Raw genomic sequence first — 15038 nt, 5'->3', positions numbered from 1 at the left:
TTATAACTTTGGTATGCTTGTACCTAGAGTCTTCAAACTTGACATAAAGGTTGGCCAGTACTAGAAGATCACCACTGCTCATTTCAATGTCATTCATATTTGTGACCTTAAATGTTATTGTTGTTCATGTATATGCATGCATTCAAAACATAACACAAGGTTTGCTCATGCCTTGAAAAGTACTTACATTTCATTTTGACCTTTGAACAATATTTCAGTAATTTAAGTATTGCATTGACAAAAACACGAAAGGTACTTTCCTGTCATTTAAATCAAAAATCCGGCTTCAATGCGGTCATCTCCGACCGCGGAACTCTTGTGATATTTTTTGTTAAAAGAAAGTCTCTTCTAAGCAAAATTCAAGATATGCAGAAAATGCCGTTTTTGATAAGCGGACTGCACAGGCTAATCTGGGACGACACTTTACGCACATGTATTAAACCCCCTTTTCACAGAGCATGGCCCATACATAGTATATGACCCAGCTATCTAATGAGCAAGTGTCTCATGCAAATTGGACACCACTATGTATATATGATGTAATCGTATTGTTTTAAAGATGCACATGCTAATTTAGAAGAGTAAGCATGGAAGTTTGTTTATAAGATACAACATAAAGATATATATAGAGAAAGTTTGAATTTCAATTTGGACCTGTTGATCTGGTCTTCACCCATTTAACATCCAAACGGTGTATATTTCAAATAAGTTGATGAGATGAATGTTTACATCTTGCCTATGACTGTATATCTTTGACTTTCTTCTTAATTGAATCTAGCTGTGGACATATGCGTTTATGAGCCATGTTCTTGAAAAACTTAATACATGTGCATAAAGTGACACTTTCTGCTTTTATGATATATTTTAGTTTTGAAGAAAGTCTCTTCTAAATGAAATATCAGTCTACAGGCTAATCTGGGAGGACATTATATGCACATTCATTAAGCCCTGTTTTCCTAGAACAACGCTCATGTAACAGTGGACTTGATTATATAAGAGTTTACCTGAACATGTCAAGATTAATTTGTCATTTCTTACATCATTTTTAATATTGTCTAAAGAATCACAAAATATAAATGCTATTGTATTGTTTTAGCCTTATTCATTTGTATCATGTGTTCCATGGTACACAGCAGGTACAATGTATTCGAGTTTGTTTTTTAACAGAATTTGTACATGATTGAGCTTTCATTTGAGATAAAATCATAGTTGTTGTTTTTTGTTTGCAAACTTTGTATATACAAGTCATTTAATTAACATTCCTATATTAGCTACACAGACAATTGCTGTACTGAGCATCCTCTGTGCATTAACTTAACCCTTTACCATTTAGATCAATATTTTGACACATTTGAAGTCCCTAAGAAAGTTAAATTTAATTTAAGACCTTTCTTACTAGATTCATATTTTAAAGGCTTCATTTTCAATCTTCAGATACTGATGAGCAGCAAACAGCATAAAACCTGAACGACTGCGAATTACTCGCAGGCTGTTCTGGTTTTTTGCTATTTGCACATAGCCATGTTCAGTTTGCATCTGAGTGGGAAAGGGTTAATAAACATAGAAATCAAAGACAAATCTGGACTTAAGAGCAGCATTCATGTATGTGTCAAGTGTTGTTTGCACAGGCTAATCAGGGAGGATACTTTCAGTTTGTATGGCCTTTATTGTTTATATGAAGTCTCTTCTAAACGAAAATCTATTTGAAGAAGAAAGTGTTGTACCTGATTAGCTTTTTTCGAACTGCACACGTCAATCTGGGATGATACATCACTCATATACATTTAGTTGATTTTCCCAAATGGAGGCTTAAATCATAACCTTGGATCAGCATTTACGATCCTGCAGAAATTGAGTATTCTTTATGGTTACAAAAGCATACATTATTTGATTGTTGATTTTGTACATTTGCTGGCTGAATCATGTAGTGCAATTTCTTGAAATTATGGTGAATAAAACTTGAAAATACATGCCTTATATCGCTGTATGTACATGTAGATTGTCCCCGTGAACCTATGTGTCGTGTTCTGAGAAAAGTGGGCATAATGCATGTGCGTAACGTGTCGTCCCAGATTAGCCTGTGCAGTCCACACAGGCCAATCAGGAACGACACTTTCCGCTTTTATGGCGTTTTTCGTCTAAAAGTAGTCTCTTCTTAGCAAAAATCCAATATAGTCGGAAAGTGTTGTCCTGATTAGCCTAAGCGAACTGCACAGGCTAATCAGGGACGACACGTTACGCACATGCATTATGCCCAGTTTTCTCAGAACACAACTCATATGTGTGCAAACTTGGTCAGATTATAATGTGGTTGTATATCAAAAGTTCTTCAGTATTTGCTGATCAATGTTGGTGGTGTATGTCCGCCTGTCACACTAAATCCTGTGATAACCCAAAAAGTACTTATCCCTTTACCACTTATAAACGCATTTTGACGCATTTGAAGTCCTTAAGAAAATCAAATTAAATTAAAGTCCTTAATTAATATATTAAAGTTTAAAAGGCTTCATTTCCAACTTTAAGATAATGCCGAGTAGCAAACAGCATAAAACCTGAACAGACTACGAGTTACTTGCAGGCTGTTCTGGTTTTATGGTGGTTGCAAAGGCCAGTTTAACTTTGCTTCTGAGGAGTTAAGGGTTATGCTAGGTTGATGACACTTTGTATCTAGATAAAGGGTCTTATAGGAATATGCATGTTATTTACGTTGTTTTTTTTAATTAGTTACATTTATAATCTTGATCCTGTGACAGCTCAACAAGTACTTGAGCTAGGTAGATGAAAACTGGTATGTTGATTATAGGCCATAAATGCACATTATTTTTGTGTGTTTTTATATACCCACAAACGAAGTTTAGGGGGGTATATAGGCGTGAGCTTGTCGGTGGGTCTGTCTGTATCAAGTGTCCGCTCTCTAATTCAAGTAGTTTTCATCCGAGCTTCACCAAACTTGGTCAGAAGTTGTATCTAGATGATGTCTAGGCCAAGTTTGAACATGGGCCATGCTGGGTCAAAAACTAGGTCACGGGGTCACTTAGCGCGTTTTAAACATTAAGCATGGTGAAGACAATATGCAAAATATTCTGTGTCAATGCGGCATGTGGGGGTATTCGTCACGTCTGTGACAAAGCTCTAGTTTTATTTGGACAAAAAATGCTGTGGCTTTAACAATAAAAGTAATTGAAAACTAAATTCTTGATTCTGCAATGCCTCAAAAATCACTGAAGCGTCTTTGATGAAACTAGATAGAGGGTGTATGGAGAGTAAGCACAATTTTTCAGTTTGTTGTTTTCATTAATAAATTTAATTGTTTTTTTATGGTTGCAAAAATAATTGAAAACTAAATTCTAAATACTGCGGATTTAAGCTACGTCAATGTCATGATGTGGATATACAAATTGTCGTTCCATATGGAGAAGATGTATGTTATTGCAGTTTTTATAATGAGACGAAAATTTGTTTCTATGGTGATTGAAATATTTGAAAGCTAACATCTGAATCCTGCAATAACTCAACAAATACCTAACAGAGGTTGATGAAGTTTTGAATCAAACAACATTTACCCAGTAGGAGACTGTGTTTTGTCTGCAACAAAGCCTTTTTTCCTGAAAATGCAGTCGTAAATATTTATGGTGCTCTTTCTACAACAATGCGAGAGAAACACTGTCTGTGACAAGTTCTTGTTTTTTTAATGAAAGGTGTGCTCTTGCACGCAAGGGAGAACAGGCGAAGAAACAATACTTACCACCACAGAAGCTTTAGACTCTTTGGGTCAATGTTGTAATCTCAATTTATGTGCATGTGTTTGATTAACAAAAGCCCTGATTATCAGAAGACTTGACATGATGTCAAACATTCATGACTTCCTAACTATGAAATACAATTATTGAGACAGCATTCTTTGTCCTAAATGGTCTTCTTCTTCAGATACCTTAATAGAAGGTTACAACTACTGTGCCTGTTACGATTTTGTGATTTACCGTGTAGTACTTACTAGCGTTGATAACGCTCGATTGGTCATTGTCGGCTCGGGTACTACTTACATGTACCCCGGGTACTCTTAAGTATACTTACATGTACCCCGGGTACGGTAAATATACTAAAACGTACCCGGGAAATTTAAAGCTTAATCGGTCGTTGTCGGCTATTTTTATGTCCCCCACTATAGTAGTGGGGGACATATTGTTTTTGCCCTGTCTGTCTGTCTGTTGGTCTGTTGGTCTGTTGGTCTGTTTGCGCCAACTTTAACATTTTGCAATTTACTTTTGCTATATTGAAGATAGCAACTTCATATTTGGCATGCATGTGTATCTTATGAAGCTGCACATTTTGAGTGGTGAAAGGTCAAGGTCATCCTTCAAGGTCAGAGGTCAAAAATATGTGGCCAAAATCGCTCATTTTATGAATACTTTTGCAATATTGAAGGAAGCAACTTGATATTTGGCATGCATGTGTATCTTATGGAGCTGCACATTTTGAGTGTTGAAAGGTCAAGGTCATCCTTCAAGGTCAGAGGTCAAATATATGTGGCCCAAATCGCTTATTTTATGAATACTTTTGCAATATTGAAGATAGCAACTTGATATTTGGCATGCATGTGTATCTTATGGAGCTGCACATTTTGAGTGTTGAAAGGTCAAGGTCAAGGTCATCCTTCAAGGTCAGAGGTCAAATATATGTGGCCCAAATCGCTTATTTTATGAATACTTTTGCAATATTGAAGATAGCAACTTGATATTTGGCATGCATGTGTATCTCATGGAGCTGCACATTTTGAGTGGTGAAAGGTCAAGGTCAAGGTCATCCTTCAAGGTCAGAGGTCAAATATATGTGGCCCAAATCGCTTATTTTATGAATACTTTTGCAATATTGAAGATAGCAACTTGATATTTGGCATGCATGTGTATCTCATGGAGCTGCACATTTTGAGTGGTGAAAGGTCAAGGTCATCCTTCACAAGGTCAAGGTCATCCTTCACAAGGTCAAGGTCATATATAGGGGGACATTGTGTTTCACAAACACATCTTGTTTTTTATTAAATATATACACATTTATGTCAATTTTCTGTAAAATGGCCTCTATATTATCGAAACTCATACTCACAAAGCATGTTGACGTAGTTATTTTAAAAAGAGAAGTTTGTTTAAGATAATCGGTAGCGCGTTTTACGACATAGGATTTATGGCGGGAATACAACTCGGGTACAGTCTAATATCAACCGGGTACGTTTAAGTATATTTACCGTACCCGGGGTACATGTAAGTATACTTAAGAGTACCCGGAGTACACGTAAGTAGTACCCGAACCGACAATGACCAATGGAGCGTTAATAACACGAGCTGTCAGAGGATGATTTACGTATTTCACTAGAAGATAATTGGCGGAAACCTCAATAAATACAATTGTTTATAAATAAAGTTAGCAACATCTGTGATGCACTTCAATGGTACCCTAGTCGAAAAAGTAAAATTGTCAACTTCAAAAAAAATATTTAACCAGTTTTCTTCAGAGCATTCTATAAAATAAGGAATTTATAAAACAAGTTTTATTTAAAGCTTTAAGTGAATACCAAGTGCTGTTTGAATTTATAGCTAAAAACCGTTGTTTTGAAATGGATAGTTGAAATGAGTTCAATTGCCAAATTAAAGAGGAACTGAGACCATTCTATACATAGATGTTGACATCACTACGTTATTGTCACCTCTATACTAAGATGCATCACATTCCCCTGGTTAAGGGAATTATGCTTCCGCCAAAGTAGTTCTGCGTAGGAATGAAAATGTTAATGAAAGAAAAATCGTTTTTATTATGTGTTTAAAATGGAATGTTGTTTTTAGAAACGTTAATTAATTATGTTTAAATGTGATTTTGAATCTCTATTAAGACTGATAGCCATAATCAGAAGCACGATTAGCTGACCTACTTTCGCTTTCACTTTTCACTCGTAAAAGAAGTGATTCCCACAATTCCTTTCGCGTTAGTACACAGGTCAGTAAGACCGGTGTTAGCTGCGCTGATTATTGAAAAAAAATCATTCACTTAGTGATGCAAGCATGAAACTTGGCATACATTACCTTTAGGTACCCCTTTCTTCAAAAAGAACGTTAGCCACTTGAAAAATCAAAATGGCGGCATTTTTTCAAGATGGCCGCTGATACTCTGTTTTTAGCAAGAAGTACTAGTACGGTCAATATATGAAATAATACCTTTATCAACCAAAAATTGCTACAAAGGGTATTTTAACTGATCCTGGTAGGATAGAAGGTCTTTTAAAACATATTAAAAGTTTACCACAATCGGACCTCCGGAAAGTTCATTTTTTCAAGATGGCCGCAAGATGGCCGCCAATTACCTATTCATGATCATAACTATGTAACTATACAATCAATTTTGATGAATGTGTTGTCTATACCTAATTAAAGTTTCAAGGGGCAAAGAACACATTAAGATCATCAGGCATTGTTTAAGTTTACAATTGTACACACAAATCCAACTTGGCGTCCAAAATGGCCGCCAAGATGGCCATCAAAACCTATAAATGATCATGACTATGTAAATATCCACTCAAATTTGATTATTTTGGTGGATATACATAGGTTTAAAGGGACAAAAACACATTAAGATTATCATACATTGTTTAAGTTTATTATATTAAACACAAATCCAACATGGCGTCCAAAATGGCCGCCAAGATGGCCACCAAAACATACTAATGATTATAACTATCACACTATCCACTCAAATTTGATGAATTTGGTGTCGATACCTAGGTTTCAAGGGGCAAAGAACACATAAAGATCATCAGACATTGTTAAAGTTTACAATAGTACACACAAATCCAAAATGGCGTCTAAAATGGCCGCCAAGATGGCCGCCAAACCCTATTTATGATCATAACTATGTAAATATCTACTCAAAGTTGATTATTTTGGTGGCTATACATAGGTTTCAAGGGGCAAAGAACACATTAGAGATCATCAGACATAGTTTAAGTTTATTATATTAAACACAAATCCAACATGGCGTCCAAAATGGCCTGCAATATGGCCACCTGAATCTATTAATGATCATACCTTTGTAACTTTCACAATTGATTTGAGTGTCTATACCAAAGTTTTGAGGGGCAAAGATCACATTACGATTGTCAGACATAGTTTAAGTGTATTATGTTACACTGAAATCACACATGGCGTCAAACGACACAATACGAAGGACCACAAGTCCATTACTTTTGACGTGATGCTTGTCATGTGAAACGCCATAGTTTGGACCTGCCGTGATTTTTCGATTTTGACAAGAGGATCGATATTTTTCAGCTTCAGGCAACACTGAATTTGCAGGGAATGATGCGTATCTTGAATCAGAAAATACAGTACTCAGGGCTGCAATTGTCATTCGAATTCTTGCCTATGATTAATATGTGCAATGGGGACAAAGCGTGCATTCTGTCAACATAAGCCTTAGTTTGCAACCTTGCCACAACCTTCACACCATTGTTGTAACGTTTGACCAACCCTTGTATTGGAAGGCTGCCGAAATCGTCACTGATGCGCCACAAAGTAGTTTAAAGTGTTGATTAAAATTTGGGATGTTTCATAAACGTATGAGCTTGCGGGGGGGGGGGCAAAGGATCCCTCATGGCAGAAACCGCTCTCAAAAACATACTTTTGGCAGTCTATAGAGAAAATGTGCAAATTGTGCACATTGTGACACGAAAAATTGTCCAGAGGGCTTCACGGGGCCATCTTCTTGTTGAAAAGGGCATACACAGCCAGCTTACAGCCGAAATAACCCATGAAGCATAAAAGCATATCGTACTGAGTGTTGGCCGATGCATTAGCAGACAGTGCCCGATTTGCTATCCATCTTTGCTGCAAATAAGCGACCTAGAGAAAACGCACCCAGACGTTTATCAAAAGTTCGGTATTGGTTTTCACGTTGTTCGTAGGAGCCATCAATGCTTTGCTGGGATAGGACGTGATCTTGTCATTGAGCACACATTGATGATGTGTTTATAGAGCACATGTGGTCTAACTCGCGGCAGTGAAATTGCCGAGGAAATGCAACCCCTTGGACCCTATCTGCATCATCCGAGCACAACAGTGAGATGCAGGATTTCACAGATCTAACCTATACTTCAATTCCACAACACAAATATTCAACTGAGGCGTGCATCAAAGGGGATTCTTTTGATCTAGAGAAAATGCAGACACAGATTACAACCTGCTCTCCATACACAGCTCACCCTACTTTGAGAAACATTGCCAATAATATAGTGGCTGGGTCAGATGTGAATGTTCATGCAGTTTAGCCGTTTGGGAAAACGATCATAAGAGATATCATAGGAAACTCGGTCTTTGCTTATAAATTCACGAAAAAATACAGAGCCAAAGCTCTTGGGAAAAGCTTGGCTGTTAAGATCGCTTCTGACCGTGCTTTTTATCCTGCTCTTCTGTTCCAGCGTTTTCTGGTGGTGTAAAAATCTGGAGATCCTTCCCTTGCAATCGTATCGTCTTTTGAACTGAGCTCCCTTCCTGCTGCCTTCTTTGAAACCAAGAACATACTGTGTACAGCAGATAAGCCTAAGATCGCTCAAGCAAGTTGAGAGTATGCTATAGACAAATCATGTGAGGCTGAGATGAACTGTATTCATGAAACAGATGCATGATGGTGGCACTTTGCTGAATCCTTGACCATGGAGAAGGGCGACTTATATAACGCAATAGCCGAGTCTTATGTAGATTCGTAGAAAATGCATTACGTACAAGCGACAGTGGGGTTCGATGGCTACGAAGACGGTCATTATAACAAAGACAACACGCACCGGAGACGATGAAACAAACGTGAATCATATTGTGAGTTTAGGCAAAGAAACAAAATGCTCATGTACAAAAGGAAGACTTTTTGTCTCGTGACAGAAAAACGGCCGACATGATTGCTCCGATCAGCACAACTCTGCCTTAAATGGGATGCTATATTTTCTGTCTTCAGCGGATGCAGACGTTGAAATTGTTAAAGAAACAGTATAACGATCCCGCCGTAGCACCACACAGTTCTAGGGCGAGGATACAGATTTGCTCATCTAGATCCTGCATTACTCCGAAAGGGACAATAAGACTATCTACTTCTGCTTTGATGTAAATAAATTGTCAAAGGAACACAAAGTGTATTATATTAATCTTTTGGAAGAACTCATGCTTATTCAGGCTGTAATTAATATTCAATGATTTTCAGCAACGGTAAAAAATGAAGTCTACAGAAGTTAGTAAAACCTGATCCTATTTTGAAGTCATGTGCAAGTTCATTCTCTCTTCCAAATATCATAAATTGGAGTTTATGATTATTCAACTGCTTAATGATAACCTCAACTCGATTAAAGTGGTCCTTGTCTCTTAAACTATGGCGTTTTACCTTACAACCATAACTTTTAAGTAACAAGTTATGGACCTGTAGTCCTTCGTATTGTGTTAATGGCCATTTTGGTCGCCGTGTTGGATGTTTGTGTAACATAATTAGCTTACATTTTGTATGATGATATAAATGTGATATTTATGTGTTCTTTTCTCCCTGAAACCTGGGTATAGACACCAAATTAATCAAATTTGAGTGGACAGTTACATAGTCATATTTTATTATCATAAATAGGTTTTGACCGCCTTCTTGGCGGCCAATTTGGATTTTAGTGACATATAATAAACTTATAAAACATGTCTGATGACGTTAATGTGTTCTTTGCCCACTGAAACCTATCTATAGATACCAAAATGTAGATCTAAAATTGAGTGGAAAGTAACATAGTTATGATCATTAATATGTTTTGGCGGCCATCTTGGCAGCCATTTTTGACACCATGTTGGATGTCTGTGTGACATTATTAAATTACACTTTTTCTGACGAAATAAATGTGTTCTTTGCCCCCTGAAACCAGGGTATAGGCACCAAATTCATCAAATTTGAGTGGATATTTACATAGCTATGATCATAAATAGGTTTTTGCGGCCATATTTCTTGGCGGTCATTTTTGAAGCCATGTTGGATTTGTGTGTACTATATGAAACTTAAACAATGTCTGAATTTAAATTCAAACTAGTCAAATTATTGTTTACGAAATCAAAATCAAGTTATATTTACAGCAGTAAAACCTTTCAGAGAATTTGTTTCTTTTTTGCCATTTTTCAATCCTGACGGCGGCCATCTTAATAAAGGACGCCATTTGAAATTTTGTAGTGGCTAACGTGTTTATCAAATCTATAGTGACTGAAGAGTAGATGTGCCAAATTTGGTGCTTGCATCACAAACTAAACAATTTCTTGATATATAGACTTGATCTGCTGAGCTTTGTGTCCACAATGGAACTGAGACAGTTTCACTGTATAGTGGAGTGTAGGTTACTAATACTATATGTGCAAGTTACATAAAGGACAATATCTTCCACCTAAACAAGTACATTATTCGATTTGTGTGGCTGTTCTCCCAAAATAAGTTAAACAAGAAATATCTTTAAAAAAGATATACGGCGTTGATTGTGGTCGATGTTTATGAACGATCAAAAGTTATCTCTATGAGATAAAAAGTAGAGGATGCCTTTTTTCTGCGCAGTTCTTAGCTCCATCACAAGCAAATCAATTACGGGGTGTTGCGCCATATTTCGTGGCTTATTTTGCTTTATGTGATATTATTACTCAGATATCTATATTTACAGAATAGAAAACACAAGAAACATGAAAATAAACGAGTGCATATAGGTCAGCCGGCAATACTCGAATCTTATTTAATTGCATAATTATAGTATAGTGAATTATTGTGCTCATGCTTAATAAACTGGTCTAAATGGATAAATATTTCTAATTAATTTTATCAAAATTGGTCCTTATCCTGCAAATGTTGAAAACATCGATGATTGACATACCACAATAATATCGCCGAATATCTTTATTTAGTATCTTTCTGATCAAAACAGACTTCAAGTGCACAAAGTTTACGAGACGGCGTTTATATAAAGATTTCTGCAACTGACCGCAAACTGACCTTGATACCTTGCGGATTGGAATGCAATGCATTAAAGTTAGGTAACAATTCTGCTGCTGAAACGACGGCTTGTTTACGCCAACTGTACACGACCAAGGCAACAGCTGTGCCTAAAATATTGATATATCGACAAAGCGACTAAACGAACTATTTACTCCATCAGACAAAAATAGCATAGATTCCATTTTTTCCTTCAATGAAAAGATCGCACCCCTTCTGCAAACTCCGGTGATGAACTGTATATAAACTCTGACTTTCACACACTGGTCGCGAATTGACCCGATATACCTCGCGGGTTGAAATGCAATGCAAGTAAGTACTAATATGAGAATATAGCCTTTAGTATAAACGCTTTTGCGCTGGTAATTCTCTGAAAATAAAAGGTGAACGCACAAACTGTATTTATGTCGAAAATTGATTGTAAAACTGTTCTATCTATTGAGCCTCTTTATTAGAGATAAAATTGTTTCATGCAGTAAAACAGTGTTACAAAGACGCGGATATGTTTCCAATGTTCTGGTGTTATACTCAAATCAGCAAATGGAATAAATGAAGTGTATTCATTCGTACCAAGCCGCGGGAAATTGTATTTGAATATTATTGGACACTTACAAAGGTCAGTCAGGGTGAAAAGCTGGCTTAATACAGCTTACGCCGAAAAAAAACACGCTAGCTATGACGGAACGAGAAAGTGGTGTGTAACCGTCTATATCCGATTACTGTGCTGTGCCCAGAATCAAAGCGAACCGCCTAAACTGAAAGTTAAATCATTTTTTGTTGACAGTTAGTCATGGTGCTACACTAAGTTGAAAATGGGAAGGACTATCGTTGACATCAATGTTTCGGATGTTGAAAAAAGAAAAATTCCAAGTAAACATTATGTATGTATTTATGTCTATTGGTAGATCATCAACCTATTCATACTACGACAACTTTGAAAATGACAGTTTTGTTTTTGACAGTCAATATGTCTCCGTGATTAAAATAAAATCATTTAAATGGAAGACGATACAAAAAATCGTTTATGTTTATGAATGTTGTTATGATGAATCTTGTTTGTTGAATGCACAAAAATTGTGACCAAAAGTGTCATTATGCTTATTAAATAGTCTTATTTATAAGATGTGCAAAGAATCAGGTATGTGTATTAACGGTATCCGCAACTCCATGCATTAATCCAATAACAGCGAAAATATGCTGTCGTGGCTGATATCCAGTCAGATAAGCCAATAATTATCGATTTTATCGATACGCATAATAGCTTCACGTTGTTAACCTAGATGATAGTTTACCTTGGTAATTTAAATCCCGATGGTCACATCATTTGTTATTCAATATTTAAAATGTTACCCATTTTAGAAAGCTGAAATATTGCTCTTCTAAATATCTAATTTATATGTCAATGCATAACATATTAAAAAAGATATGACGAGTTAAACACAACGTAATTACGGTTTGTCTTCCACTGCGGCTGAGTTTCGGGTAAAAAATATCGTCACCTTCACTGTTATTATATATTATTGCTCTGTCATTTTTAGTCAGAAATTTAACAAATAACATTCATTAGAAAGCTTATACATTGGCGTTTTTTTCTGTTATTTTCAATTGTTTATTTGAACTATTCAATGTATTGCGCCGAGTTAAAACCAACAGTACTAGCAGCCGCGGTCGATTTAAGCGGCTGCGAGACGCGATCTTCAATTTGAGATCATCAAATATTTACCATTTTTATTTAAATATTTAAGAAGTAACCATCGTACGAAAGCTTGAAAATTGATATTTAATTAGAAAACAGATGAAAAATATTACCAAAATTGCGTTACCGATTTGTTGTGTTTTCAATCGCGTCAGATATTGCATCTGTGATTTCCCATCAGTTGCTTAAAACTATTCACAAAGAGACGTTTATTTATATAAATGAATTATGTAATACAAACATCAATTAAATTGTTTAAAAGATTAATTATATAAAAGTGTATAAAAAATACACGTGCGTCTACTGTAATAACAAGTCTTTAGCCTACATTATTCAATCAGTACATGAATATTCTCAAAATAAATTTGTCACACATCAAACACACATGAACAACTTCTCACATATTGACCTTTGATAGGCCGCTTTATTTAACAAACAAGTACAATCACAATAGATCTTTGCAACAAATTTAGAAATTGCTTAAATCATGCTAATTAGCATGCGTCCTTTAAATTGTTCCGACATTAACTGTTTTCACGCCGTTTTCATTTTCGGTATTGCACTAAAAATTCAAACAAAAACAATAATCTTGTTAATGTAACCTTAATTGTACTATTCATTAGTTTTTATCTACAATCTCAGTGTTGTTCAGTATGGCATAAAGTAAAGATGATTTTGTTAATTTCTCAGATATTGAGAAGCTTGAAAAGGTATTAGGTGATTTTACAGAAAGTGAATGCTGTTTTAGTGATAGTGACTTTGAAGTAGAACAGGAACCAAAATCTTAATCTATCAAGTCTAGTAGGAATACAGAGATAAATGATACAAAGACACATAAGAAGACATTGTATCAATGTGATGAATGTGACAGGTCTTATGCTTCAATTTCTTGGATGCGTGGTCATCTTCGCACAAAGCATTTTGAATATTCTTCCAATAAAGTCAACAATGAATGGTTAAGTGAACATCAACCTGAAATGTAAGGTTACATAATCATCTTCTATCTTGTTAAAAGGTTTACAAAACATCCATAAATGCAACTTGAAAAGAATAAACTTGAAGTAAATCATGAAACGAATTTTTAATAGATGTAAACATAATTTTGTTTTAAATTGTAAAATGTGCATTTGGATAAAAAAAATCCCTCATTCCAACTTAAATAGCATTAAAATTACTAAGTAGAAACTCACAATTTTTTTGCAAACCATTTAGCAACATCAGTTTAGTAAATTTGCAGCTTCCATTTATATTTAAAGATGTTTAAATACATTTGATGCTTCGTCCAAAATATACCATAAACTTATTGTTACCCCTACAATGCTATTTTCCCTCAAATTCCAATCAAAAAAGCCAACATAATTAATATCGTATCTGCCTTTCAAATATTTCCAAGACAACATACGATACATTATCCATCGGTTTATATAAATTTTAACAATCAGTATAATCTAATATAAATTGGTACATATTGGCTTGTTTAACATACATTTCCGCCATTTTGAAATCTATCCTCTACCTAAGGCAAATATTTTTAACCCGAATTAATGACTTAATCAGCATAATCTAACATAAATAAACATGTGTAACTGATTTTGAAAACATACCTGTCATTATACTATGTCTATTTAGTCTCAATGCCCGTTAAATTACGGTGATTTAAACATTTTTTTACATAATGAAAGACGTCAGATGCACTATTTTTGTTTTCGGCTTCATACGAGTGCGCATGCGCGATCATTGTGCGACAGCATGTTTGGCTTAAAATCGAGTTGCGGATACCTCTCATACACATACCTGAAAGAATATAGAGATATTTTTTTATAGACCAGTTGACGAGTGACGTCACGCACACCTGCAAAGTTTAGACTCCGCCCACTGGTTGGCAAAAAGAGGTAGAATTCATATAAGCGCATATAGAGAATGTTGACAAAATCATCGTTTTTAAGGATAATCATGCACAATATCAAATATAATTTTACTAATTATGTCTGAATAAAACATTAGCATGCAAGAAAATGCATCTTTGAAACGATTATATTGTTGTTATTATTTGATTTTACTAACAACGAACTCGGGAGTGGAACACAATCTAAGAGCTCGATATGTGGTAACCACAAAAATCTCTCTACTTGGCACTTCTTCGCGACCATTTTTAGTTAAAACATTCTCAGAAATTGAAATTCTTTCAGAATAAATTAAATTTAATGAACGAAAACAAATAAGGATGATACAAACAACCAATAGGTCAATTTTAAGTACGCAACATAGGGTAACTGATTTGAACCTTTATATGTTTGGAAAAAAAACAAAGACC

At 35.4% G+C, this 15038-nt stretch overlaps 1 protein-coding gene across 3 annotated transcripts in view; it reads left to right on the top strand.

Annotated features, from left to right (window-relative positions):
* Positions 1–11780: 11780 nt before the first annotated feature.
* Positions 11781–15038, top strand: part of LOC127856856 (SH3 and PX domain-containing protein 2A-like) — a 168871-nt gene continuing 165613 nt past the window's right edge. For 2 of the 3 annotated variants that reach the window (XR_008038213.1, XM_052393010.1), the window contains exon 1: positions 11781–11909. Coding sequence is in view for 2 of the 3 variants with exons in the window: in XM_052393010.1 (XP_052248970.1) it covers positions 11841–11909 (69 nt within the window). In the remaining variant the exon portion in view is untranslated. The remainder of the gene's footprint in view (positions 11910–15038) is intronic. The other variant, XM_052393011.1, reaches the window with a different exon arrangement.

The sequence above is a fragment of the Dreissena polymorpha genome, chromosome 14, assembly GCF_020536995.1.
Source record: "Dreissena polymorpha isolate Duluth1 chromosome 14, UMN_Dpol_1.0, whole genome shotgun sequence".
In the NCBI taxonomy this organism is placed as follows: Eukaryota; Metazoa; Mollusca; class Bivalvia; order Myida; family Dreissenidae; genus Dreissena; species Dreissena polymorpha.
Note: the sequence above shows the minus strand (reverse complement) of the source record. Positions and strands in the feature narration are given on the sequence as shown.